Here is a 23,966-nt window from a genome sequence, read left to right as displayed (position 1 = left end):
GCGCAGGCGCGCGATGTGTCAATGATTTCTCGGAATTGTAACGAATATGTAAACGATTTCCCGGACAAATAACGGATAGCTATGAGTAAAGCAGGGACTGAAAAGACCCCTCGGTTTGCAAGACTTTGGTGAAGCGATCCCCCATGCACCCAGCGCTGCCGAATAACGATACCCTCCGCTCGCTCGGATGTTGGTGACGGATTCTTTCATCCCCCGGCGAGAGGCGCCGCTCGGCCCTACTGGCGCAGCGATGCGCTGCGGCGGCTGCGGCGCCTCCGACCCGCTGCTGCCCCGGTTGCCGCCTGGCGACGGCTCCCCCGCGGCCTGCAGCTCGGCGGGGCTGGCGGCGGCGATACGGAAGGAACAGCCGCTCGGGACAGCGGCAGCTCCCCGGCGGCAGGACCGGCCGGGTGAGCCGGGCGCGACGGGACGGCGGCTGCGAGCGTGGCCGGGAGGAGCGGGGCGGGATGGGTGGGCTGGGCACGGAGCCCCCCGCCTGCCTTGCTCCGGGCGGGTGGCCTCGGGGGCTGCTTCTGGGGGATCCGGTAGCTTCATCCCTGTGCTGATCTGGGGGGTTTTAAGTGCTGGAGCCCAGCTGTACGCGGGGGTCTCGGGGTAACCTTAACGGACATCGTGCATCTATCTCTGCATGGGTGTTTTTTTTGACCGGACTCTTCGGTTTCTTACATGTGCTTTACTCCCTAACGTGCACTTCTTTCGCTTTTTAGATACAGGCGTACCGCTCTCTTTTTGGAGAACAGTTGCAGGAACTGTCATCGTTGTTTCTGTGATTCTGCTGTGCATGAGGGTTACCTTAAGTGAGTGCGTCTATTTGTATAAAAAACAAGCCCTGGAATTAGAAACTCAGTGCTGCTCGCCGTCACTGTGCACTCATTGTTGCCGCCACTCCCGTCCGTTATGGCCCCCTAGAAAAGGAAATTGAAACTAATTGCACGACAGCTTGTTCTTGGGCAGTTGTTCCCGATAGCATTAAACTGACTTTAATTTTTCAGTTTTGCAGCAGGATTTCATTGTACTGCAGCACAGCAAAATGCTGATGCGTGACAGAGTTCAGCAGGCAGTACTGGCTTCTTGACCTGGCTCTGGCCTGTTCTTTTTAGAGCTGAGTATATTGAGCTGCCCCCTGTTTAGGGTTACATTTTAGCTGCTTCAGGGTAGATAACTAGTGTCTAGGTTTGTACTCTGTCAAAGACAGCCTTCTGCCCTGCTGTGCCCACCCCTGACGTCTCCAGTGTAGCTGGAGCTTTGCACTTGCTCCTGTTGGAGGCTGTTTGCTGGCACGTGCCCAGCATGGGATCAGGGATTACTGCACCCACATAAGCTGGGTATCACTGGAGAAAACTGAAGACTGAGCACAATCCTTCAGTTGCATTATGTTCACGCACCTCCTGCTTAATTCAGTGCAAGTCACAGATATTTTTAAGCTAGAGGAAGCAGGTCTAGAATGTGTAAACTTGTATACAATTATATTTTAAATAGGTAACGATGAGTAAATAACATTCTTTTCGTTTCTTCGTTTGAACAGAAGGTCCACAGCTGGAGACGTGCCCTGATGACTGGCTGTACTACCAGAAGAAGTGTTACTATCATTCAGAAGCTGTAGCAAGTTGGAATTCCAGTCAGGAGTCCTGCTCTCGCTATGGCGCTTTCCTTGCAGTGATTGACAGCCACCAAGAGTTGGTAAGGTGTCCAGCGTTCAGTGTTATGTCTGTTGCCCTAACAGCTTCTGTAACTCCGTCACTTGTTACCTTGCATAGCTTGAAACCCAGCATATATATGTGTGCCAGACTTCTTTGCCACCAGTCGGTACAACCTACGGACTTTTTTCAGTGCGATGTGGTCTGTTCACTAAAATCCACTGAGAAATTCTGCTGCTACCTTAGAATGTATTGCAGAAATTTAAAAGGCAAACTATGTATAAATGTAAAGTCAAGTCTGAAAGAATATAAAAATGGAGTTGTGACTCCACATTACTAATAAAGGAGGATTTAAATTTAACTGGCAGTTTACGTGTCCATTTGAAGTCAGGCAATTTCACCTGTTCTCTCCTCTCATATCCTCTTGATGTTCATTCCTTCTCCAGGTACCCAAAAGTACAGTCAACAGCAATTTTCACACTAAATACAGCTCTAAACTAATTTTGAGCTTACAGACCACTAGTGGACATTAATGTGTTTTATCTTCTGGATAACTCTTTAAGTACACACTTCTTTAAAAAGGTGCTTTCATTAGCATAACAAATGGTTTAGTGGCCCACTAGGGAACAGAAATGTGCTGTTGGTTCAGTGCAAAGTAGCCAATCCCTCTGTTTCCACAAAAGGCGGAGACTGGCTGTAGTTATACGATGCAGGGACCCACGGTATTGAAAATACCTGCTTTGTGCAGTAGGTTCTACCTGTGGGTTTTTGTTGTTTTCAAACCATTTTTTTTACTATGTTCTTTAAGTCTTCTCTGATGTCCTACCAATTCAGGGTGTTCTTTATGGCTGAGAAAAACAAAAGAAAATAGCACTATAGCAAATGTGTTTTCAGAGACGAATATAGGATCGTAAGGAAAGAATAGAGAAAGACTTCCTTTTATTCGTACTGCAGACAGTAAATTGTGTATGTGCCCTTGAATGCCCTGGAGTTTGGGTTTAGGTAGTCCCAACTGACATGGTCACAAATATAGGGAACAGGAAAACAGAATGAACTCACACACTTTAGAATACAACTAGTGTCAAGAGTGAAAGTGCGAAAATTGGGAAGTTGAGGGATTTTAAATGTGTGACTTGATTTTGATGGAGACATGACATCCAAGGAATTATGGTGACATAAGAGTCAAGGCAACCTGTGCTACATCAGGCATTGTGTCCCTGCTAAATATACGTCCTTGTACTGAAATGCCATTCTCATGGTGATACAGTGAAACCATTGTACTGGCTGGCTATTGTGTAAGTATGGTATTTCTGGTGACATATGTGGATGTTTTTAATTACAGGGTGGGGCAGGGTATAGGTGGATGGTCAGTAACACTCCGCATGACTACCAGCTAAATAGCTGGGACCTCATTGACTATTAGTAATGGATCTAGGGATTCCTTTAGTATTTCATCTCATTAAATTTAGCAGTAAAACCTCAGTGACCTGTGAAAAAAAATAGTCCACCACTGTGTATTCTGTGATGCAGTTTTTATATAAGAAGCTATATAATCATAAAAAAATCTAATAGCCATGTCATTTTATTCTGTATTTTGTCTAGAACTTTATAATGTACCGACTACGTGTAACAGACTTCTGGATTGGGCTGCACAGGAAAGGAGGCAAATTCTTCTGGGCAAATGGAGAGTCATTTGATACAAAGTTGTGAGTTTTCTTTCAAATTTACTATGTGGGAGGAGAGTTAGTAGCTTTTTTGTCCAAGTAAAAAAGTTATTCTGTGTTACTATTCTACTGTCGATAAGCCGGCATATCTTACGAAATGAGGGCTGTCCTATGGCTGTAAAAATGCTAATAGTATGCTATAAAACTAAGTTATGTCCCCATAGAAGTGGAGAAGGGGCATCATTGCCTGCTTTTTCTTGTGTTTGCGTAGCAGCTGTTAGGTTGTGCCTAGAGTAACTTGTTTTCGTGCAGTGGAATGGATAACATTTGCCTTATTAGGAAGAATTACCAACATTAGATACTGTAAATTGTTTGAATTACCTTGCCCTGTTGGTCTTGCAGGATTGATTCAACACTCAGCCAGCACAGACAGGGCTTCTTAAGACCAACTGAGGTGCTCGGGACCACGTTGCAAGGTCACTGGGCTGGGGGGTTGTGTCTCAGAAGGCATTGCTTTTGCCCACTTTGTATCCCGGAGACTGGCTCTCTTTGCAGAGACTCAGCAAAATCGGTGGGAAGTGGTGGCAGGGCCCCAGTCTGGCCTGGAGTACTGCTGCCATGGGTCCAACAGGGATCCTCACTCTCTCCTGCTCAGGAGAATCGTGCCTTTTGTACTTACAACACATTGCAGACTGTGAAGTACAAATACCTGTGGTGCATCTCTGTGGGGATCAATGCAGCTCACTTTAATAGAAGCTGAATCAGAGCATCACCATGTCTTCCATGTGCACCTGAATTCTCATCCTTCCAATGAGAAGTGAGGCTCATTTTAAATAGTTCTGTGCTTCGTTCTCCACCGTCTTAAAGACACCGTTTTACAAAGAATAAGAAATAAGTCTTCTCATTTTTAGACCAGAGTTCTGCTCTAATTTTTATTTTTCTCTTGGCTTTTTAGATTTCATGTCAATACAACAAATGACGGAAACTGTGTCTGTGTAGATTCACCCTTCATCTCTACGAGAAGGTGCTCCTCGCTCAGGGACTCGCTTTGCACCATTGATCTGTTTAATGCCTAGACAAACTCTTAACAGGGAACAGCTGGCTGTGCAAATACAGAGCCTTTCTCTACAAGAAGTCGGAATTCAGAATATTGAAAGTCCATCATTTCAGAAAACAGACGTCTGGTTGCTGTAGGAGGTCCATGAGGGCAAGAGGTGCTGTGGCAAGGATCATACCTAAACTTCTCCAGGAGAAGCATACAGGGAGTAATAGTGACTCCATGTGAAAGACGCAATTAGTTAAGAAGTGGCAGTACCGAGAGGAAACAAAGATACAATGGCTGTGGCAAAGAACAAAAGTTGCATCTTGGTAGTAGTTTCATTGTTGAAACTACGGAAGAACACAGCAATGTATACTTTCATTGAGAACTCTCCACTTAATTAATGATAATAATCATTATATCTAATTATCACTTAAATGACGCAAAGCCTTATTTTTTAAAGCAGCTAAAAGCATTGTTGGATGGACACGAAGGTCTTACTGAAAACACAGTTCATAGTGAACCCAGTGATGTTTTATCTGGTCCTCTGCAGCTCTGTAAATCTTTGAGAACTTTCAGTTTGTCTTTGTGGTAACTGTGTGAAATTTCATAAGGTGTTTTGACTTCCCTCCCCTTCTTTTCCCATGGGTGCAGGAGGGGGCCTGGAAATCAGGACCGTAGGTGGCAATCAGTTAGCTGAGGGGAATGTGCTCGAGCTTGTAGGTCACGAACCCTGGGAGGACAAGGAGTGTGAACCGATAACAATTAACAGGATGAGTGGGAACAGGTAACAATTAACAGGATGAGTCCCGCCGAGGGAGGATAGGGGAGTGAGAGTGAGGAAGGGATGGGCCAAGGAGAGGTAACACCTTGCTGTTAATTGATGACTGTAAACACTTACTTAAAGTGTCCTTTGTTTGTAGTTAACCACCAATCAGGGGTTGCCTAGTATGTAATGCTTAGCTTAAGGAATCACTCTGTTTAAAGCGCGCAGCTTCTGAAAACGTATATAAACTCGTGGTTGTGTACGATAAATCGACATTTGCTTGCATCAAGCAGCGTCCCGGCTCTCCATCGCAACACATGGGGTTTTCAAATGTGATTGGTCTCATAGAATCATTGAGGTTGGAAAGAACTTTGAGATCATCAGGTCCAGCCATTAACCAAGGACTGTATGTGATATCCAAGGATATAAGCCTGAGCTTTGTAAGCCAGGAAGGCAGATAATAACTACATCTTCTAGCAAATGGCACTGGTCTTGCAAGTCATATAGAGTGGAGCAGATTACACGTACTATTCTCTATTACTCTGGCCTGATCTGGAAACATGACTGCCACTACCCAAAACTTCCCTGAATATGTGACTGTCATTTTGGGAGAGCTGAGGAAGTCAACTGCATTTAGAAGGGGAGAGACATGATATGTCACATGGAAAGTGTTCTAGGGCACCTTAAAGTGAGGTGCTGTGGTGTTTGTCTGTTTGCTTGCGCGGGGGGAAAAAAAAGGCTTTTATTGACTCCAGCACCGCTGTTTTATCGAGTGACTTGTGTGGGCAAGGATAGTTTTAACAGTCCATGGGAGGACCCTGGATTAATCTGTTTAAATTCTTGGTATGGTGTCCTGAAAATGGGTAGTGAGGGCATGAGAGGCTCACCTGGAAGATAGGTGGTTGGCTCCTGCCTGGTCACTCTCAGATTCAGCAGATACCTGCTTCCCAAAGTACGTGAATTAGAAAGGGTGGTTACTGGGTTTAAAAGTGTGAACAAGAATAAAGGCATTTTAAGCTAGGAAAACATTCTAGTCAGAAACAGGACACCATGTTAAGCTCACAGGGAAGATGAAGAGTCTGGCATACTGATCTTCAAAGAAATGGGAAGAAGAAAGCGTATTACTATAAATGCACTTGGTATTTATCCAGAAGACGTACTCCTTTGGAGGGAAAGAAATAGGCGAGTGGAGAAACTGGAACAGAGTAATCAATATATCTTTGCTTCCCATGGTCATTCTCCAAGAAAGCAAGTAAGGAATTGTGGACAGGATTCAAACTCCAGGGCAGGGGCCTACTTCCCACCACAGCTCGAAAGTTCAGTTGAAAGAGTCACATGAAGTGCCAGCCATGGTGAGAAGTCCATTTTGTGGTCTCTGTAAATTGCCTTGTAAATATGCCAGTAAATACTTCGGATAGTTACTCGGTATGATGCTTTGGGTCTCTGCTTTTTGTTGAGCTTCTTCCTCAGCTTTGGGTTTGTGGTGGTCCAAGACTGCTTTGTTTAGCTTATTATACCTGCTTCCTTACGGATGTTTAATTACTGTCTGTAGGTGGGCACAGAACATTTTTTAACAGTGAAATTCACAAACTCCCTGTAGGACCATGACAGAGTCTGTGAATTCATTATAAGCCTGACTGACTCTGAAGCGTCACCCTTCAGGTGACCCCTTCTCCCATGGTCCAGCCCAGGGGCTCAAGACCCAATTTCATCTCAACTGATACATTGCTTTCCCAGCTTGACCTTAGACCTGCCCTTGATGATTGGACACTTGGCTGAGCAAGGTTACTGACTGCACCTTCCCTGCTCCCATTAAAAAGTCTCACATGGCAGCTAAATTACAGCTAATTTCTAATAGCTAGTTGAAATAGCTTTAAGAAAATTAAAACCCATATAAACTTCCCTTCATTTTAAGCTTTTTTTGTCAAGGAAAACTTGCACAGTATGCATCGGTGGTGTGAGCTTCCCACACAAAGTTAGGTGAGGAGCAGAGTCACTTCTCAGTGATTTTGTAATGCAATTCCAACAGGTGGATTGCTGAACAGAGTCTCCTTTTAAGCTTTCAGTCAGAGTAGCAGCCCACAAAAACAGAAGTTGAAAATAATACTTGGGTAAATATAATTGCTATGTATATTTCCTGGTAAAATTTAAATGGGGTCAATGGGTACATTATTTCTTGGTCTTCTAGGTTATAAAGTTTTTGTGTAGTAACCTCTTTGGCAGGCAGATCAGTTTTCCCTGCAGGATCTGCAGAGAATCAAACATATTGTCTGTGATCACTTAATACAATCATAATTAGATTTGTTATAACAATTAAATTACATGTCTTTTCAGAAGTAGTTTCCTCATTCACCAAATAACATTTTCCATCTCCCAAAGTATGAAATTCCCCTGTGATTCCCCTGCGCTTCCTTACCACACTTGGACATGCTGTGAAGGTTGTCAATTCCCAATGGATTCATGCTGTCCTAATTCTGTAACTGATGGAAAAGTGATGATTTTCATTCAAAAGAACTGACTGGTACAGGCAAACAAACCCAACTGGTAAGAAATAATCAGCAGCTGGAAGTTTTGCACAATGCTGAACTCCAGGGGAAGAGCAGGAGTCTGTGGGAACTTTTGCTCATGTTTTTCTAAATATCACAGGAAATATATCTGTCTAGGCCAGCATTAGCAAAGGAAGGAAATTAAAGGGAGTGAACGGTAGGAGCACTTGTCTTTCTCAGCGGTTTCACTTTTGCTTGCTGGTATTTATGGAATACCTATCATTCTTAAGTGCTTTCTTCTAAGCTATTGAAGCCATTCAGGCTTTGATTGAAATAAATGGACAGCAATCCCTGAAACAATAGGGGGGTTTATTCATTTTAGAATTACAAATTTTATCTTTTTTAATTCCTTAACATGCAAATAATACTTGTCCAAAACTATACAGTCAAAAATAAGTTATCCAAGCTTGCAAATGATAGTTTAAGTGAGCAGAGCACGGGACAGATCAGAATTCAACAATATTCCTTTTTAAGCCCATATCCAAACTAAGACAGCATGTAATAAGAATAAGAGTAAGAATAAGAGTAAGAATAAGAATAAACTGCTATGATGTTTCCTGCAAGAATAACACAGCAGTATTAGAGCTTTCAGTTTGTCTATTCAAAATTTCATCAACATATTTTCCTAGGAATTTTATCTGAAATACCACTGCTTCTAGTGGGATTTCACAACAGTTCTGAGTTTTTTTAATGCATCATAAAACCTTTAAAATCAAGGCTTTTTTAAACACTGTGCATAAAATACTGTGTCACATTTTGGCAGAAGGCAGCTGATTATTAATTCAACCCAGTGTCACGTCCTTGTTATTAGTGCTGTTCATGATATGCACTGTGCAATACATGCAAAGTACTCTACTCAGACTTAGGAAGATTTTTAGATGTTTGAAAAGGTTGTCACAGGAAATCTTGCCTGAAGCTTTCTCCCGATAACTACAGAAGGAAACAGTACCGTGTCTCTAGTCTCCCAAGCAGAGTGGGCATCCTGGGCTGTTGTTATCCTTACTAAAAATCGACAGGAGCTGATGAGGCAGTAAAGAGTGAAAGGTCCATGCATGAACACTTCTCTTGCCTCTGATTATTGAAATCAAAACTGAACTGAAAACAATAACTTTTACCTGAATGTGTTGCAGTACAGCATCATACTTGGTCTTAGTCTTTTCACTGAGTATGCGTGTGAGGCAAAAATCAAGTTGCAGACAGCCTAAAAAACTTTCCAGTACTTTTCAATGCATTCTTAAGAGATATATTGGTCAGAATCAGTAACAGAAGTATTTTCCTGTTCTCCTTCTAGGAAAACATGTAATTTTTAAGGGAAATTATGGCTAATTATCAGATTTCAGGGCCTGCAACTTCCTGAAAATATAGGATTTATTTCCCAGGCATACTAAGTTTGCATCTGCCACCTCACACACACTGCTTAAAAGAAAAAAAGGGGGGGAAACATTACTATTTTAAATCTTTCTCAGTGGCTGTTGTTTTGCTTGTTCAGCTCTAGTCAGCTCTCCAGCTTATGCTCAAAAGTTGAAAATTTAAAGTCATACTGTGGCTTATACCCATAGAGATTTATATACATAAGCTATGTACTTGTTTTGGATGTAAATGATAGGAATTTATTCTCCATGGCAAAGATTCAAAACCATAGGAAAAAAAAATCTTAAAAACTATGTAAAGGTTAAGAAAGTTTTTCCATAGATTATCCAGTTCCTACTCTGCCCCACAGCAGGAACATCCTGATGTTACCTGTTTGGGGGGGGGGGGGGGGGGGGGGAGGGGCGGGGATAGGGGAAAGCTGTTTCTTTTAGCCTAAGCCAGGGGATTTACTTTAATTATGAGTTATAGCAGAGCTTTAGGTCCTAGGACAGAGCAGGCTTATACTCAGAAACCCAAGAAATTAAACAGCTCAGTCTGATCTGGATGGATTGTTGCTGCCCCTGGGAGAGCTGCCTGGCTCTACATGTCTCTTCCCTCTGAATTTTCCCAGCACGCTGCTTGCTGTGCCCCACTGAAGTCATATCACGCGACACCACCTCATGGTTAGTTTAGCCAGAGATCTTGAGATAGCTACTTTGGACTTTAACACCCTCCTACAACTTTGCCACCATCATCACTAATCATAGGCAGTGGCTCTTGCACATCTGCCCACAATACTGACTCCCCATTTCCCCCCGCCACTCCTGTCCACCCCATCAGGGTTGGTTTAAACTGCTTGAGCTTATAGCTCAGTTAGAGGGGTGCAGTTATATGCCAGGATCTCCACAAGACTTTACTGTGTTGGTCTCGGTTAGGAAAAACTTACTGCTAAGTCCTCTGGGCTTTGTGCATTTGTAGCCAATACCCGGCTTATTCACTCCTTTTTTATCTCCCAGGCTTCTTCTTCACGCTCTAGCTATCTCTGACAAGTTATTGTATGCAACTCATACTTTTTCTTTAAAAAAAAAAAAGGCTATATAAGCATATAAAATTTTCTTCAGTTTCCATGGAATATACGGTCTGACATATTTTATGGTGCAGTAGAGACATCTAGTGACTATTTTGTGCTATTAAAATGCAAAGGGTTAATGTAGGAGGGCAAACGACCTCTTCCAAACCTTGAAATACCCTTCTAGTGACAGGTACATCCTTAAATGCTCTCCCCAAATCCACTGACAAAATAATTTTATCAGTTCTGTGCAACTAGTAGTACACAGGATGGAACGCAGTGATCAAACATCACTGGCCTCTCTGCCTCCAGAGCCTCCTCTCCTTTCCCCACGTGTCTTCAAAAGCCTTGGATGCTACAATAAATAAATTTAGTCTAGCTTTACATCGCTGTCACCGAGGGCACAGTTTAGTGCCTAAGTGCCAGTATAAATCCCTTCCTCATGTTATTTTGATGAAGCTAACATGCCTCAGAATATCTTGCCTACAAAGTCACAGAGCAAATGTCTTTTTCAACTGAATAGTCACCTGGCTGCTAAGAGAAGAGGAGGGTGTTGGAACTAGGAGGGGAAGGCTGGTGGGGCTCGACAGGGCTTGGAAATAGATGATCATTAAGGTCCCTTCCTACCCAAACCATTCTATTATTCTATGTTCCTTAGGACAGAAATGCTTTCATCCTGAGATCTGCTCACTTGTTTAGGTGCCTAAGGGTATGTGTCTAAATCTAAGCTGTTCACTTACTTTTACTTCCCAATTAGTAGAGAGAAATCAGTACCTACACAGTATTATCTTCTCATGAAAGGTCAGAGGAGTTGGCCCTGGATGTCTCCCAACAGGACAGACTAGGTGAAGGAGGCACCAGAGGGAGGTATGTCCTGTCCTGAGCTGCTGCTGAAGGACCTGGCTCCAGGCTAGGTGCTTTGAGTGTGACCGCTCCACCACTTGTTTTCCCAGGTATGTAAAATAATGCAGGTCAATGAAACTGAAAAATAATGCTGCTGGTGCTTGTCTCCCTTTCCAGAAACCTCCTCTCTACGGGGGAAGATTGTCCTGAATCATTAATATGAACTAGGCTGCTCATGATGGGTCAGAGCTGCTAAAAATGCCCTTAGCAAGCAAATTCTTCCATTCCCTACAGACTGCTCAAGGATGGCACAATGTCAAACGCAAACTCACCTGCGATCATCCTATTGCGTGAATCCCATGTTGCAACAGTGCTAGGCTATTACATAGCAGAGGTCACGTATTTGCTGTGAGCGCTGAGCAGAGCTTGGGGTCTCGTAGCACCCCGATAAGGAGCATGGTGGCACAGCGGTGTTTGTGCATGGCACGGGTGAGTTGGTAGTGCCGGAGTTGCTTGTGGGCTGCAGTTACACCAAGATACAGCGTGCATACACACTGCTGTCTCCGGAGTGGTTGTGCTTGGATGGTGAAGGCATGCCTACAGTGCCAGCAGGCAGCTGGAGGCTTGGCCTGGGGGTGAGGGCTCCTTCTCCACCACTATTAATAAAGATGTCAAAAAGGTACTCTGTGTTACCATGGCATTAAACAGGAATATTTACACATATATTAAATGCATATATATCTACTAAGGCACATGTACAACAGTTTCCTAAAGATCCTTCAAACAAAAAGTAGTTTCATTATGTCCCAGTGCTGTTGTTATGCTGGCCCCATAACATACGTACATCTCATGTAGGGATGTTCAGTTCCTTCTTTTTTTTTTCTGAAATGGCTGCTTTTCTGTCTTTTTTTCTTTCTTGCTTTCTCTCTTTCTGGGAAATCATCTCTATAGTTATCGTTGTTTTTCTGGTTTGAGTTTGACAGTTTTCAGCAAGTATTTCGGTATGGGTGAGTAGTTTATACATACTCCAAGTCACTGCAGTAGAAGAAAAAGATCAGTATGCTTTGCCTTAACTTTTCCTCTTTTCTGTTCAAATTATATGGTTTGCCAGGCTGCATAAAGAGCTTGGCCTTAGCAGCTAAGACACCAAAAGAACACCAAGCCTCAACTCAAACCTTTCCCTGGAAGAAGAGGGCATTATACAGAGCCTTTCAGTTAGGATTGTGGCAGCCCATTCTTGAAAGTTTAATGATTTAAGCTGAAAAAGCCAAAGTGGTGTTCATCCCTTCTCCATGGCTGGTCCCAAGAGGGCAAAATATTGTACTTCTTGAATCACCACCATAATGACTTCATTGACTTCATCTTGAAGTAACACCCCTACTATATGGAAAAAAATGAACCATGTTGTCTACCTTTAATAAGAATATTTGATGACCAACACGCAGAGCAGTAACAGGTCAGACTGTTTAATTCTGAGTTTAATAAAGCCTCTGGGATATAAGGATTAGGGTGTGGTCTAGAGCTGGTTGAAGAGCAGAAATTCCTTTGGGATAAGAATTCAAAGTTTTGGCATCATTTTGAGGTACCATTAAACAACAACAACAAAAAATTAAAAATTTCTGTCTAGGAAAATCTGAAGAAGAAAGAGTTAGCCTAATAGCAACATTTTGTTTCAAATCTAACTTTAAAAATTAATTTTATTCAGTGTGAAATAAATTAAAAATAATAAATAATACAGAAAAAATCTCTCAAAAGTCTTGAAGTCAGGTGTTTCAGCACTGCCAGATGTTTCGTCTGTTCCTCCCCTCACCATTGCTTTCTGGTTTCAACTATGAATTAATGAAGTTTAAGAGGAAGTGATCTGATAATCACAAACCAAAGCAATCTAGTTTTCTGTTGAAATACTTTTTAATGTCCAGTTGGTTTGAGGTGGATATGTACATACGCAGCATGTTACCAGCTTGGGTTCCAAATGAAAATTATGTGTGGGCTGAAGGTCACAGTTCATGAGAAAGTTGATAAAAATCGCAGCTATACAATTTCTAAAAGAACATACACCTCCAGAAGGGGCTAAGAATTCAGAAGTGTTTATGGAAAGCTACAAGGTGAGAATTTACATTTCAAAACTCAAAAAAAAGTATCTAGTTTCCTTCCGTTTTACAGACATCTAAACAACCCTTTTGATTTAATGTGGTACGACGGGAGGCGGGAGGCCAGAGAGGATGTAGTATGGGGTACTCCTTCTTCAATGAGTCCATTTTGATTGCAGATCTGAGAGCATCTTTTCAAAATGGCAAGTGAGGTTGTTTATGCAGAGGTATCAGCCAAGGAAAGAGTGCATTTCACTTCTCAAACTTCAGATACAGGTAAAAAATGGTCATTTTAATATTACTTACCTTTCCTTTGCTCAGTAACACGTTCTGAAAACTTCCATTCTTTCTTAAATTGAAGTAATCATAAGAAGGTGAAGTCATGTTCAAAGCATTTTTATAACTATTAATATCCACCTCTGTTCATTATATATCTATTTGCTTGGCAAATTTATGTTTATTAATAGAAGGAATATTGAATTCTAGCAAAAGTAAAGAACTGCCTGTAAAATCTCATTCTGGATTTCAGTAATACGGCTGAGATGTGCTGTTTCTGAAACACATTAATGATCAGACATCGAGAGTATTAATAAATATTACTGGAAACTCATTGGCAGGTACAGCACTGATGACACTGAATGGACTTCTCTCTCCCACAGTACATTTAAATTTTATATTTTATTTTCATTCATTTTCTTAGACACCAGAAGTTTTTTTAAATTGTAAAATCACAGGTCTGTTTATCTTTTCTTTCTCTCTTGCTCTCTTTCTCTTTTCTTGCTTTCTTTTTCTTTCTCTCTCATTCTTTCTCTTCTAAAACTTCTATGTTGAGAAAAATACAAGTAAAGCACCATTACAGGTTTTTATAATTTTGAGAAGTGTTAGTCCTACAATTTGTGTACGATGCACTGGTGTCTTCAACTATAAAACTGCATCACTTTAAAAATTTGTTTTCAAGAAATAAAGCACAAAAAATAGCCATTAATGGCTGTAAGTAGGAAGTAATGCATGTTTTTAAAACAAAAGTATCAAGTTTTATTTTTTAGGTTCTGATCGAAAGACAGATCTGTGTTATTCATTAGACAATTAAGCATGGAAAATTTATTTTAAATCATAATGTTGAGAGGTCAGAGTATGAAAGAAAAATGTGTCCTGAATATGCTAGCAAAGCAACTTTATTCTATAAAAGTAAGTTTTGTAGATTCGCTCCTTGGGACACTGCTAAAAACATCTGTATAGATATGATGTCTTTGTCTTTCATGTATTAACTCAGTTCACCCCTTAGATTGTGTGATCAGGTCACAGTAGAAGAGCTGTATTGCCAGGACAATCTTTGGTACCCCAGCGTAGAACTACCCCATAAGTATTTATTGGAGATGCACACATGTGGCCAGTACAACCATCTGTACAAAATGTTTCAAACTTTGAGAGCATAGAAGTCTGTTCCATCTGATTTTTTTTCTTTCCTCACCTGAGACTATCCTTTAAATTTCCAGTTGTATTTTAGAATTTTAAATGCTTTCACACAGCTTTTAATACACTTCAGTGAGTTATGCTTAGAAATTGCTGTTGTAAGTTATCCCGAGAGCCCTCTAACCCAGTAACATACTGCTGAAATTGCCAGTATGAGGTGCTTGGAAAGAGAGTATCTAAAAAATGTTCATGGCCAATTATGAGGCTAATTAAGTAATCAAATTTCAGGGAAAATATTTTTCACATGCTTTGGAGTATGACAGCATAGTGTTCACCCTTTCAATAATCTTTTTGAAAAGTCTCTTCAGTTGCAGTTCTCATATTCTTGTCACTTCTGTAAATCCTGCATCTCTTTTGGTGTCCTAATAAATGCTTTATTAACAACATCCTAAAACAATGAGTTCTACAGACCAATTGCAATATTTATCATGAAGAAATACTTTAAATCAGTCTTGAATTTGCCACCTGTTAATAGTGTCAGTGTGTCCTAATGAGATTTAGTGAAAAAGCCACCTATCTATATAATTTTTTTCGTGTTCTTATATATATAAATTTGTGCTATATATTCTTATAATCTCTATCTTTGATTGCTGTATGTGCTCCATTGCTTTCATAGTTAAGAGCTGGAGTGCAGGAAACGGTAGTCCTCATCTGCCAAATGCTGTTAACTGCCCTGACTCTGGCTGCTGCATGAGAAAGATGCTGCATTCAACACGACAGGCATTTAATAATGCTTGGTTCTAAAAATGGTTTAGATTTGACGTTTTTTGTAAGTCTAAGGCAGATCTCAGCAGCTCTGGCACCCTTAGAAGATTGCTTTTCTTCAGGCAAAAGCTTGGTATTTGCCACGCTACAGTGAGTTCAGAGCAGTTGACTATCACCCACCTGCCTGAAAAAGCTCAGAGCAAGCAGTTGCTGTTGCTCCATGCATGTTTTCCATTAGATCATTGATACAGCAAGATTTGGAAAGGCTAAAGTTGTTCCTGTGAGACAGGAATAGCCTAGGCTAGCAAAGGAAAGCTGTTTCATACTGCCCTGCCTCTAAGCATTTATTTGAGCTACAGACACAACGTTTGTGCTGTCTAATCTGATTGCACAGCTCTAAGTTTGGTCTGCTTCCCCATGGCCACTATGCCTGTCCCCTGGCTCGTCTGTACCCCACTTCTCCTCTCCCTTCGGCCCCTTCTGCTTCCTTGAGTTTTTGCATGTGGTGGATAGAGCTTTTAATCTCCACATTGCTGGACTTGTCCTACATTTTGCACTGCTGAAGTTTGCATTTACTTGTCTTCCCCATGGCACTTCAGAGAAAAAACTGGTTTCTCTCCTAAGAAAAAACCCACCCTATTTCATACACTATCAGTGAGCAAGTTTACTGTAAGTAGCTCCTGGGAAATGAGGCAAAACATGCAAAGCAGGCAACCTACAAGGCGGTGTGTTACAGATGATCTAAAAATACTTCTTCTTTTCTTCCTTCTGCTGCCACACCTACTGAAAACTGTTGGGGTCAGTCAGGTATGTCCCATCACTCACTTTCCCTCTCCCTCCTTCTCTGACAGTTCATTTATGAATTTAATATTACAAGATGGAGGATTAACTGCGTCATAGAGTAGTTCACCATCTCACTAAACCTGCAGTTATCTTCCTACTAATACTTCTTCCCCTGAGCTTTTCTGATTGTACAATACTGATGATTTGGCCCGCAGTCCTGTAGACACCCTTTGGGTAGTGAGATGTTTTCTGAGTGTACCTTTCTTTAAGTGTATGAATTCGAAAGCATTGCCTAAGTCATGCAGCTCAACTGCATAATAGAGGTCAGGTACCTGAACATCATCTTTGCCTTCCTTGAGCTTTACCTCTAGCCACTGAACTAAACAGCCAAAATACATGCTGCTTTTACAGTGATAGCAAAACAGATCTCTTCTGTCATGCAGATGGCCAGTGTAAGCATCCATGCATAATAACAGACAAGTGCAGACAAGGCCTCCAAAGATAAGGGGAGCAGTACTTAGCTCTTGGTGTTAAAGCAAGGCAATCTTAGCAAACCACCCACTTTCTTGGGAAAATGAATGGTTGCTATTAAATACCCTGTTGCCAATTCCTTTCCCAGCCCAGGCTGCATTATGGTGATCAAGGACTCCTGATAGTCCAGCAGACTGGGATTTCTTCTCCATTGAGGCGGGGAAGGCAGGGAGCATGCAGTTTGCCAGGCAATCCCACACCTTTGGGGATTCCCACCTTGGCAACATTTTTTACGCTCTCCATTAGTTGTAAAAACCTTGTAACAAGCAATGAAAACTATTTTATTAATGGTTGCAACTATGACTGTCATAACCATGCTGGTGGCTACCAGGGCATGTGAGAGTTTTCTGCTCACTGACCACCAGAGATGGAACGGAGAGACCTCCAGCAGCCCACGGTCTCTTCCATGTCACATTTGAAAGCCTAATGTGAGACAGTGCTATAGAAGGTACTGGTGTGCTTGCCACGGGCTCCATGCATAGCAAGAGGCAATCCTTTTGCACTTGGAAGGCAAGTAGTTTTCAGAGGGAACAGGTGCATGTTCTGAGGCAGAAGCATCTGATGAAGATTTCTTCCTGATGTGTGTAAAGGCAGTCAGATCAAGTGTAAGGATAGTGGAGCCTTTTTTGCAAAATAAAACCTAAAAACAGGTATCTGAGAACAAGGATGGCCTAGGAAGATCTTTATCCTGATGAACAGCTGATAAATGGGGAAAAAAGTCAGGAAGGAGCACAATCAGTAACACTTGGAAGAAACAGACAAGAAAGCAATGACTGGAGTAAGATCAGTTGTTCCCTGTGGTTTCTAGACCTCATTACAACAAACAGTGTAAATGTTCACAGTGAGAGAAAGACCTGCTCCATTGCCTTGGTTTGTGATATGGGGTTTTCTGAGCCCAGAGGAGTGGGTGCCTGGACTCAGTGGAGATGAACGCTGCTGCAGTTTGAGTGGTTGTGCCAGCTCTGCATTGAATATGGAAAGCTTCAGTTGCAAATGATTCTTAGTCATGGAAAGCATGTGTCCAGGGCACTGATGTAAGAGAGGAAAGCACCTAATCTGCTGGCAACTGAAAATGGCCATAAATTAGCAAGGCGATAATATAGATTCAAATAAATCTTGTCTTCAGTTCAGTGTTCTCTCCCCAGGTCTCTGTCTCCTGTGACTAACGGCGGGGTGAACACCCAAAAACCTGCTTTCCAATTATTCTGGTTGAGAATTAACTACAGACATGCTTCCCTTTCCCCTTTCTGTAGAGAAAGTTAATTTCATCATTTGTACTGAAAATCTGTGCTGTGTGTAGTGGTGCTTACCAACCATTAATTAAAACTTCATTTAAATACTTGGAAGAATGAACTTGAGGAAGAAAAATCTGTGGATGAAATTAAAATAGTATGTTTGCATTTTGTGTAATGTTTTACTTTTGGTGATTTACTCTGAGTTGTTAAAAATTATGTTTAATTCATAAGTGACTGAAAAATAGCTTGTCTCTGCTTTATGCTCATGCATAGCTTTGTTCCGATAGGGACTGTGCTCCTCTTTGTGAAAGAAGAAACAGCAGAAAACGGGCATGCTTTGTACCCATGTACAAGATCTGAATTCACTAGGAGGAAAAAATTATTGAGAAGTAAATAGAAATAAATTAATTTAGCCAAAAAAAGTTGCCATTGATCAACTTCTGCTTAAAGATTGACAGACTGTATACATGTGTGTAGAAGATATGGAATAATAAGAAGAAAATAGAATTAATAATAAAATAGTTCACTGTGTGATAACCTACCAAAAAAATCCTAGAGAGTTTTTTTCCAAATTTTCTAAAATTGAATAACTGCCTAACATTTTTTATATTTATTTGGAACACTGCACAGCAGGACAATTATTTACATGAACTCTTATAGTAATTTCTTTTTGGCACATGCATTCAGCGACATGCAGGTCTTATCAGAAAACCAAAAATGAAAACAACCTCTCTTGCATGTTGTTGCTCTTCCCATTTTCTGAGACAGTCTGATGCTGCAGGGTACTGGACCCGATAAGAATGGCAAGGGCCGGCCTTGGGCAGGTTCTCTAATTATAGCACTTTTTGTATTTACAGGTGATCCAACCATATACACAGAGCTGAAGGTGAAACGGCAATCTGACAGACCTGACAGCACACCCAAGACTACACATACAGGTAGTATCTTACCTACTGTAAGTACTACTTACCTACTTAAAAGTATGCAATAGTGCAGGATACTTTGCATTTTCCTATTATATTTTATCTTCTATTGTGGAAGAGTTGCTTAGAACTAGGTGCCCAAAGAGATGTTGATATGATCTAAGCAAATTAAAAGACCTTCAAAATCTTTCCCTGGTGCTGGTTTTCCCTGGGGGTGCCTGAAGGCTGCTGGTGATGGTGTTTTTAAGGTCAGCAGGTAAAGTCACAGGCCCCCAGCTCTGCATTAGGCTGAACTCCTTGTGTCTCAGCCTCAGTTAAGCCTCTGAGGATTCAGTGTCGGTGTCCCTGCCTCTGGGGCTCAGTCTAGTGAGCCTTTGGCATGTGTTTGTGCTACCAGTACAGCTTGCACCTGGGATAAAGGGTGGCCCCAGGGCCCACTGGTGTGGACACAGCATTTGTGTCCACCCTCCCCAGAGCAAGCTACGCTGGAGCAAACCAGCTGCTTCTGTACAGAGTAACCCTGGCCGCTTACCTCCTTTGGGACCCATGAGACTCGTTTGGTTGTGGAGTTCTGGTTCAGAAATGCTTGAATTTAAAGGCTGTGTTGCATGTTTCCAGAGCGCCTTTTGTTTTTTAAAGTATGGCACAGGAAACATTGCAATATGCTTCTGGGAACACAGCAGGGGGTCTCACATAGATCATGGGAATGTCCACTGGGGCTGCACCTGGAGATCAGTTCTAGGCCGAGGAAGTAAAATTTGGCACTGTCCATATCTGCACCATGGGAAAGGAATGATTCTCTGAAATACAACCAGCTTGCTTCTGAGAAGGGACCAGATAGTTCATCCCAGAAGGATCACAGAAGAAAATGAACCATGCAGGCAGTGTGGTCCATTGGAGGACCAGGACAAGCTGGTAGCAGGACAAACTGCCATTCCGTGCCTCTAGTGAGTTAGACCTACACAAAACACAGCAACTTCCCACTGTTCAGCAGCCAAATAGCACACTTTTCCAGGGTATGAGAAAGTATCACGTTCTGTCTTTGCTGCGGGTGATTTCAGTACATTTCTCCCTGCTGCCCACTCCAGAGGGATGCTCAGAACGTGGTTAAAATTCATTTTGCAGTGGAGGCACTTGCAAACTCTTCCATTCTTTTTAGCAACAATTTCCATGTATTGTTTTTCATTTCTAAATGCATTTAGGGTGAATGAATGACAATAGTCAGCAATAGCATTTCAGGCACAGAAACTAAGTTACTTTTAGAAAGCGATAGCTAGAAAGTAAAGATTACATTTTGAATAGCTTTTTGACAAGTTCAGATAAATGGTGTCTATCTTTTCTTAAGTGAAAATTTCAAGAAACATTAAACTGTTTTCTCAAACTGTGTAACCAACCCTGAAAGTAAATTTTGTTCTGCAAAGTGAAATAATATATTGGATATGAGTTTTAACTTTCCTGTGTGAGAAGAGAAGGAAAGCAAATGTTGCATTCATGTGATACATAAGAACTAAGATATTTTTATATATACATATATTTAACATAAGAATTAAGATATTTATAGAAAGAATGCTAGTTGCAGAAAATGCTAGTGAGAACAAATGTTTCCACTGGTGGGTTACTTTGGCTTTACCACCACAAGGAAAAAGAAACTGAAAGCTTCAGACAGTCCTTCTGATTAAAAGTGGCAGTCAGACAGACAAAAGGCTAAGTGGAGATCTTGGTCCTGCTATTGAAAAGGTAAAACCAATTTACTGGCTTCATTTAAATACCCTCTGACTTTATGCCAGTGAAACTGGGATTGGACCAGATCATGAAAAGTATTGTCAGTAATGCAGTTTTGATATATCACCATTTGTCTACCTGTTTGTTGGCTGCCTTTTTATACCCCAGTCCTCACTTGCTCCATTCCTTTCTCTGATTCTCCTACACTGTCCATATGTCCAGATTTTCAGAATTTTGTTCAAGGAATATCAAAATCTATATACGCTATACATACGGATAAATGCTCTAGGTGAGTTCTTTCCCTTCACATTTTTCACTGAAACCTCTTTAAAAACACAGAAGTTGGCACTTTTTCTAATTCTGGTTTAGCTGGGGTATGTGTGGTGGTGTTTACCATACAGATCAGCCTGGAAAGTATTAAGAAATAGGGGATCAAAAGAACACAATGATCCTAGACAGGATTACAGTTGTAGCAGAAAATGATGGAGGCAGGGATTTAACAACTAATTAACCATGTTTCTTTGTTATGCTTAAAAAGGATGATAATCTGGAAAAAAGAGTGTCTACTCTAGCATATAAACATACAAAACCTTTTTTTAAAGCCTGAATGTGAACTTCAAGATTACCTTAGGGGTCTTCAGTTGTGTAACCTCAGAAAAATAACCCATGATAGCATGACGATTGCAAGCCATTTCTCCAAGGGAAAAGTAGGGTATATTCCAGAGCAAGAAGCACTGGCAGCACTGTGCGGGCACCGCAGGCAAACTGCATGGCAGAGTGTTGACACAGCAGTGTTGGTAAAAGTTGTGCACTGCCATAGGAGCTGAGAGGTCACATTTTCAGGCATCTTCTCAACAGCTATGATGATAAAAACTAGGACTGGTCAGGGAAAGGGCTCTTCTGACCCTGAAAATGTGATTTTATATGAAAACATACATAGATACAGGTTTATACACATATAAACCTATATACAAATATAAATCTATACATTTTTTTTCCACTTAATAACTAAAATTCTAGGACCCACAGCTTTCCAGTTTTCAGGCATTTGGGTTTTAGTTAAGAAAAGAATTTCCAAAACAAGATGTAGCTTCTACAGGTACATTTAGCTGAAAAAACTTCAAAAAGCTTTTGGTTCCAAATGCAGCACACAGTGTTAACAGATTCCTGCTGAAGGCCTAGCTACAATGATTTTGCATATTCTTGTTACTTGGAACAAAAGTTGACTTGTTTCTGCCTGTGGTGAGACCCCTATCCCTTGTCCCTTTGGCAGTGACCTGCTTGCAGAACCCGCACTGGTGTTACATTGCTGCCACCCTGTACTTCACTGCACTGATTCTGCTTATCACTGTCATCATCTTGGCGACGAAATGTCAATACGTCTGAGGGAGACCCTGCTGTCGTGCTGATTTACAGGGTAAGCCATTTTTAGCTGTGTTTGTGTTTTTGTACAATACATTTGCATTTATCAGAGGACCTGCAAGGAGGCATCCCAAAGCAAATGCTAAAGTCGCCATCACAAATTCAACCAGTCAGCAGTTCACAGTCACAAGAGATAATATCCAGCTCCCTGCCGCCAATGCATGCTGCACTTAATGGAGCATGTTTGGCTTAATGGAGCATACAGCAGCTTTGGCAGAACCATCTGCCAGAGCAGATATTGGTTCTGCTGCTTTTATTCCAAGAAAATGTCTCCCATCTGTGGAGTGAAATAACACCACAAGCCTGCCATGACATGGAACAAGGACATGGCTGGGTACAGCTAGAGGTGATTCCCATAACCACTATCCAGGCCAGGATTGACAGTGACCTGGTGAAGTGACAGGAGACAGGCCACCTGTGGTGTTCAGTCTAGGATTTAAAGGAAACCAAAAGAGTTGTCCGATTTGGACTAGGAACCTCCAGAGAAAATCTTCCCATCCACACCCAATGCTTCTTGTAGAGCTACAGATTGTGTTTAATCACTCTTCCAGGTTGCTCTCCCTGGAAGCTGTCACTGACCCTGCTAAAGACACCATGTCCCATCCTGTGCCAGAAACAGTGCCCCTATCACTAAGTGGTTCCCTAATCATATCTGCATGACCATGCCTCCATCCTGCAGCACATCACATCTTGCCATGGTCCTCATGGCATATGGGAGCCTTCTCTTTACTCATAGGACACTCACAGCAGGTTGAACTTCAGTGAGATACTCCTGTTAGCTTTTATCTCTTCTATTTCCAGATAACTCAGCACAGGAAGGCTCTGCTTCTTCAACAAAACAAGACATAATGCTTATTCACTTTTGCATTATTTTTTTCTGAAGAAACTTTTATGAAAGAAAAGATACCATCAGTCTGACCACCCTTCAGTTCTGTCTTTCAGGATCTCCATTAAACCTTTAACCTCTCCATATGTGGACAAAACATATTTTATTACTTTTATTTGGAATTTGCTTAATCCTATAATACCAGCAACCATGCAATTATATCAGTGTATGCACCAAGGCATGGGCTTAAGCTGCTGCATCAAAAGTTGGAACTGGATCTTGTCCAGACAACACATCACCAGGTGGCTCAGTTTGAGACATTACTTTTAATTCACACCTGACTTGATTTTGCAATAATTTGCAGCATAGGTAAGCTTTTAGATTCCATATGTGCAAGTGCAAAAAATTGTGGGTAAAACAGAGAATGTGAAAGGTTGCACTGAACTTTTTTTGAAGCCCATGGTTGGATGTGATTTTTCTTCTGACAGCCTTCAGTGGGATTTGTATGAAACGAGTATTGAAGGTGAAAGAAACTACTTGTTTAGTAGAAAAGTCTCAGCCCCATCACCTGCATTGGCTTGAATAAAATTATTCTGTTCTACTTGTCCAGAAGAGCATCTCACAGAGATACAATATGTTTCTTCTGTCTCAGGTCATATTTGTATTTGTTTTGTTTTTTCCCAAAATGCTGTAGCTTCATTTAAATCAGAGTCCTCCACCAGAACTGAGCCACCTCAGGTTCAAATGCATTTGTCCGTAATTACTATTTTGCTGTCTGTTTTTATATTATTTTCAGTTCCCATCAGTTATAATTTCTTTGGAGCAGGCTGATATCAATGATTTATAGACCCTGAGTAACAAGGGTCTGTATAGCAAATATTTCTAGAATTGTTCCCTGTACCTAAGCATATCTGTACTTAAGCCATGTTGCTGCTGTTGATAATATACCACATTTTTATAGTGTATGCACCAGAAATCAATAAAGAGATTTAGTAAAGCACTTGACATGCTGGTGTTTGTTCTTATGTCAGTCAGACTAGAAGGAAAAATAACATGTATTGTATCAGCTGTTGTCACAAAGCATGATGCTGCTCTGGTAAGTACTGTCTGAAGACAATCCCTGCCCCACAGAGTCCGGTACCAAATGAATAGTAGACAAAAATGGTTATGTTTTTCTTGAGATCATCCTTTTGTTTGCCAGGTGCTCTGGTATAAATCCAGGTATTCAAATGCCATGGAGAAAGAAATGTTTCAAAACCAGAGATAATAAAAAAAGAGGTGGCAGGTGACATTTTGACCTGAAATGGACCTGCATGTTGTT

At 41.3% G+C, this 23,966-nt stretch overlaps 1 protein-coding gene across 3 annotated transcripts; it reads left to right on the top strand.

Annotated features, from left to right (window-relative positions):
- Window positions 1–41: 41 nt before the first annotated feature.
- On the top strand, window positions 42–23,650 carry LOC308065591 (C-type lectin domain family 2 member B-like). 3 transcript variants are annotated; one of them, XM_080391671.1, is made up of 11 exons: window positions 42–410; window positions 729–818; window positions 1,547–1,701; window positions 3,261–3,364; window positions 3,725–3,798; window positions 4,278–7,671; window positions 10,850–11,045; window positions 13,205–13,301; window positions 18,610–18,690; window positions 21,671–21,814; window positions 22,621–23,650. In XM_080391671.1, exons 1-6 carry the CDS (start codon window positions 188–190, stop codon window positions 4,319–4,321), a joined length of 690 nt encoding a protein of 229 aa, XP_080247797.1. In that variant the 5' UTR covers window positions 42–187; the 3' UTR covers window positions 4,322–7,671; window positions 10,850–11,045; window positions 13,205–13,301; window positions 18,610–18,690; window positions 21,671–21,814; window positions 22,621–23,650. The 3 variants fall into 3 exon arrangements, with proteins under 3 accessions (XP_080247797.1, XP_080247796.1, XP_080247795.1); XM_080391670.1 differs by lacking the exon at window positions 3,725–3,798 and having other exon boundaries at window positions 10,894–11,045; XM_080391669.1 differs by lacking the exon at window positions 3,725–3,798.
- Window positions 23,651–23,966: the final 316 nt, after the last annotated feature.

The sequence above is a fragment of the Falco punctatus genome (assembly GCF_963210335.1).
Source record: "Falco punctatus genome assembly, chromosome: 6".
In the NCBI taxonomy this organism is placed as follows: domain Eukaryota; kingdom Metazoa; phylum Chordata; class Aves; order Falconiformes; family Falconidae; genus Falco; species Falco punctatus.
The sequence above is the reverse complement of the archived record's forward strand: the minus strand, read 5'-3'. Positions and strand labels throughout refer to the sequence as shown.

Bases quoted from the DNA above. Each gene is read 5' to 3' on its own strand.
- LOC308065591 (XM_080391670.1), top strand. From the start codon at position 188: ATGTTGGTGACGGATTCTTTCATCCCCCGGCGAGAGGCGCCGCTCGGC. The intron at 411-728 runs GTGAGCCGGGCG...TTCGCTTTTTAG, and splicing joins CCGGCGGCAGGACCGGCCGG to ATACAGGCGTACCGCTCTCT. The intron at 819-1,546 runs GTGAGTGCGTCT...TCGTTTGAACAG, and splicing joins GTGCATGAGGGTTACCTTAA to AAGGTCCACAGCTGGAGACG.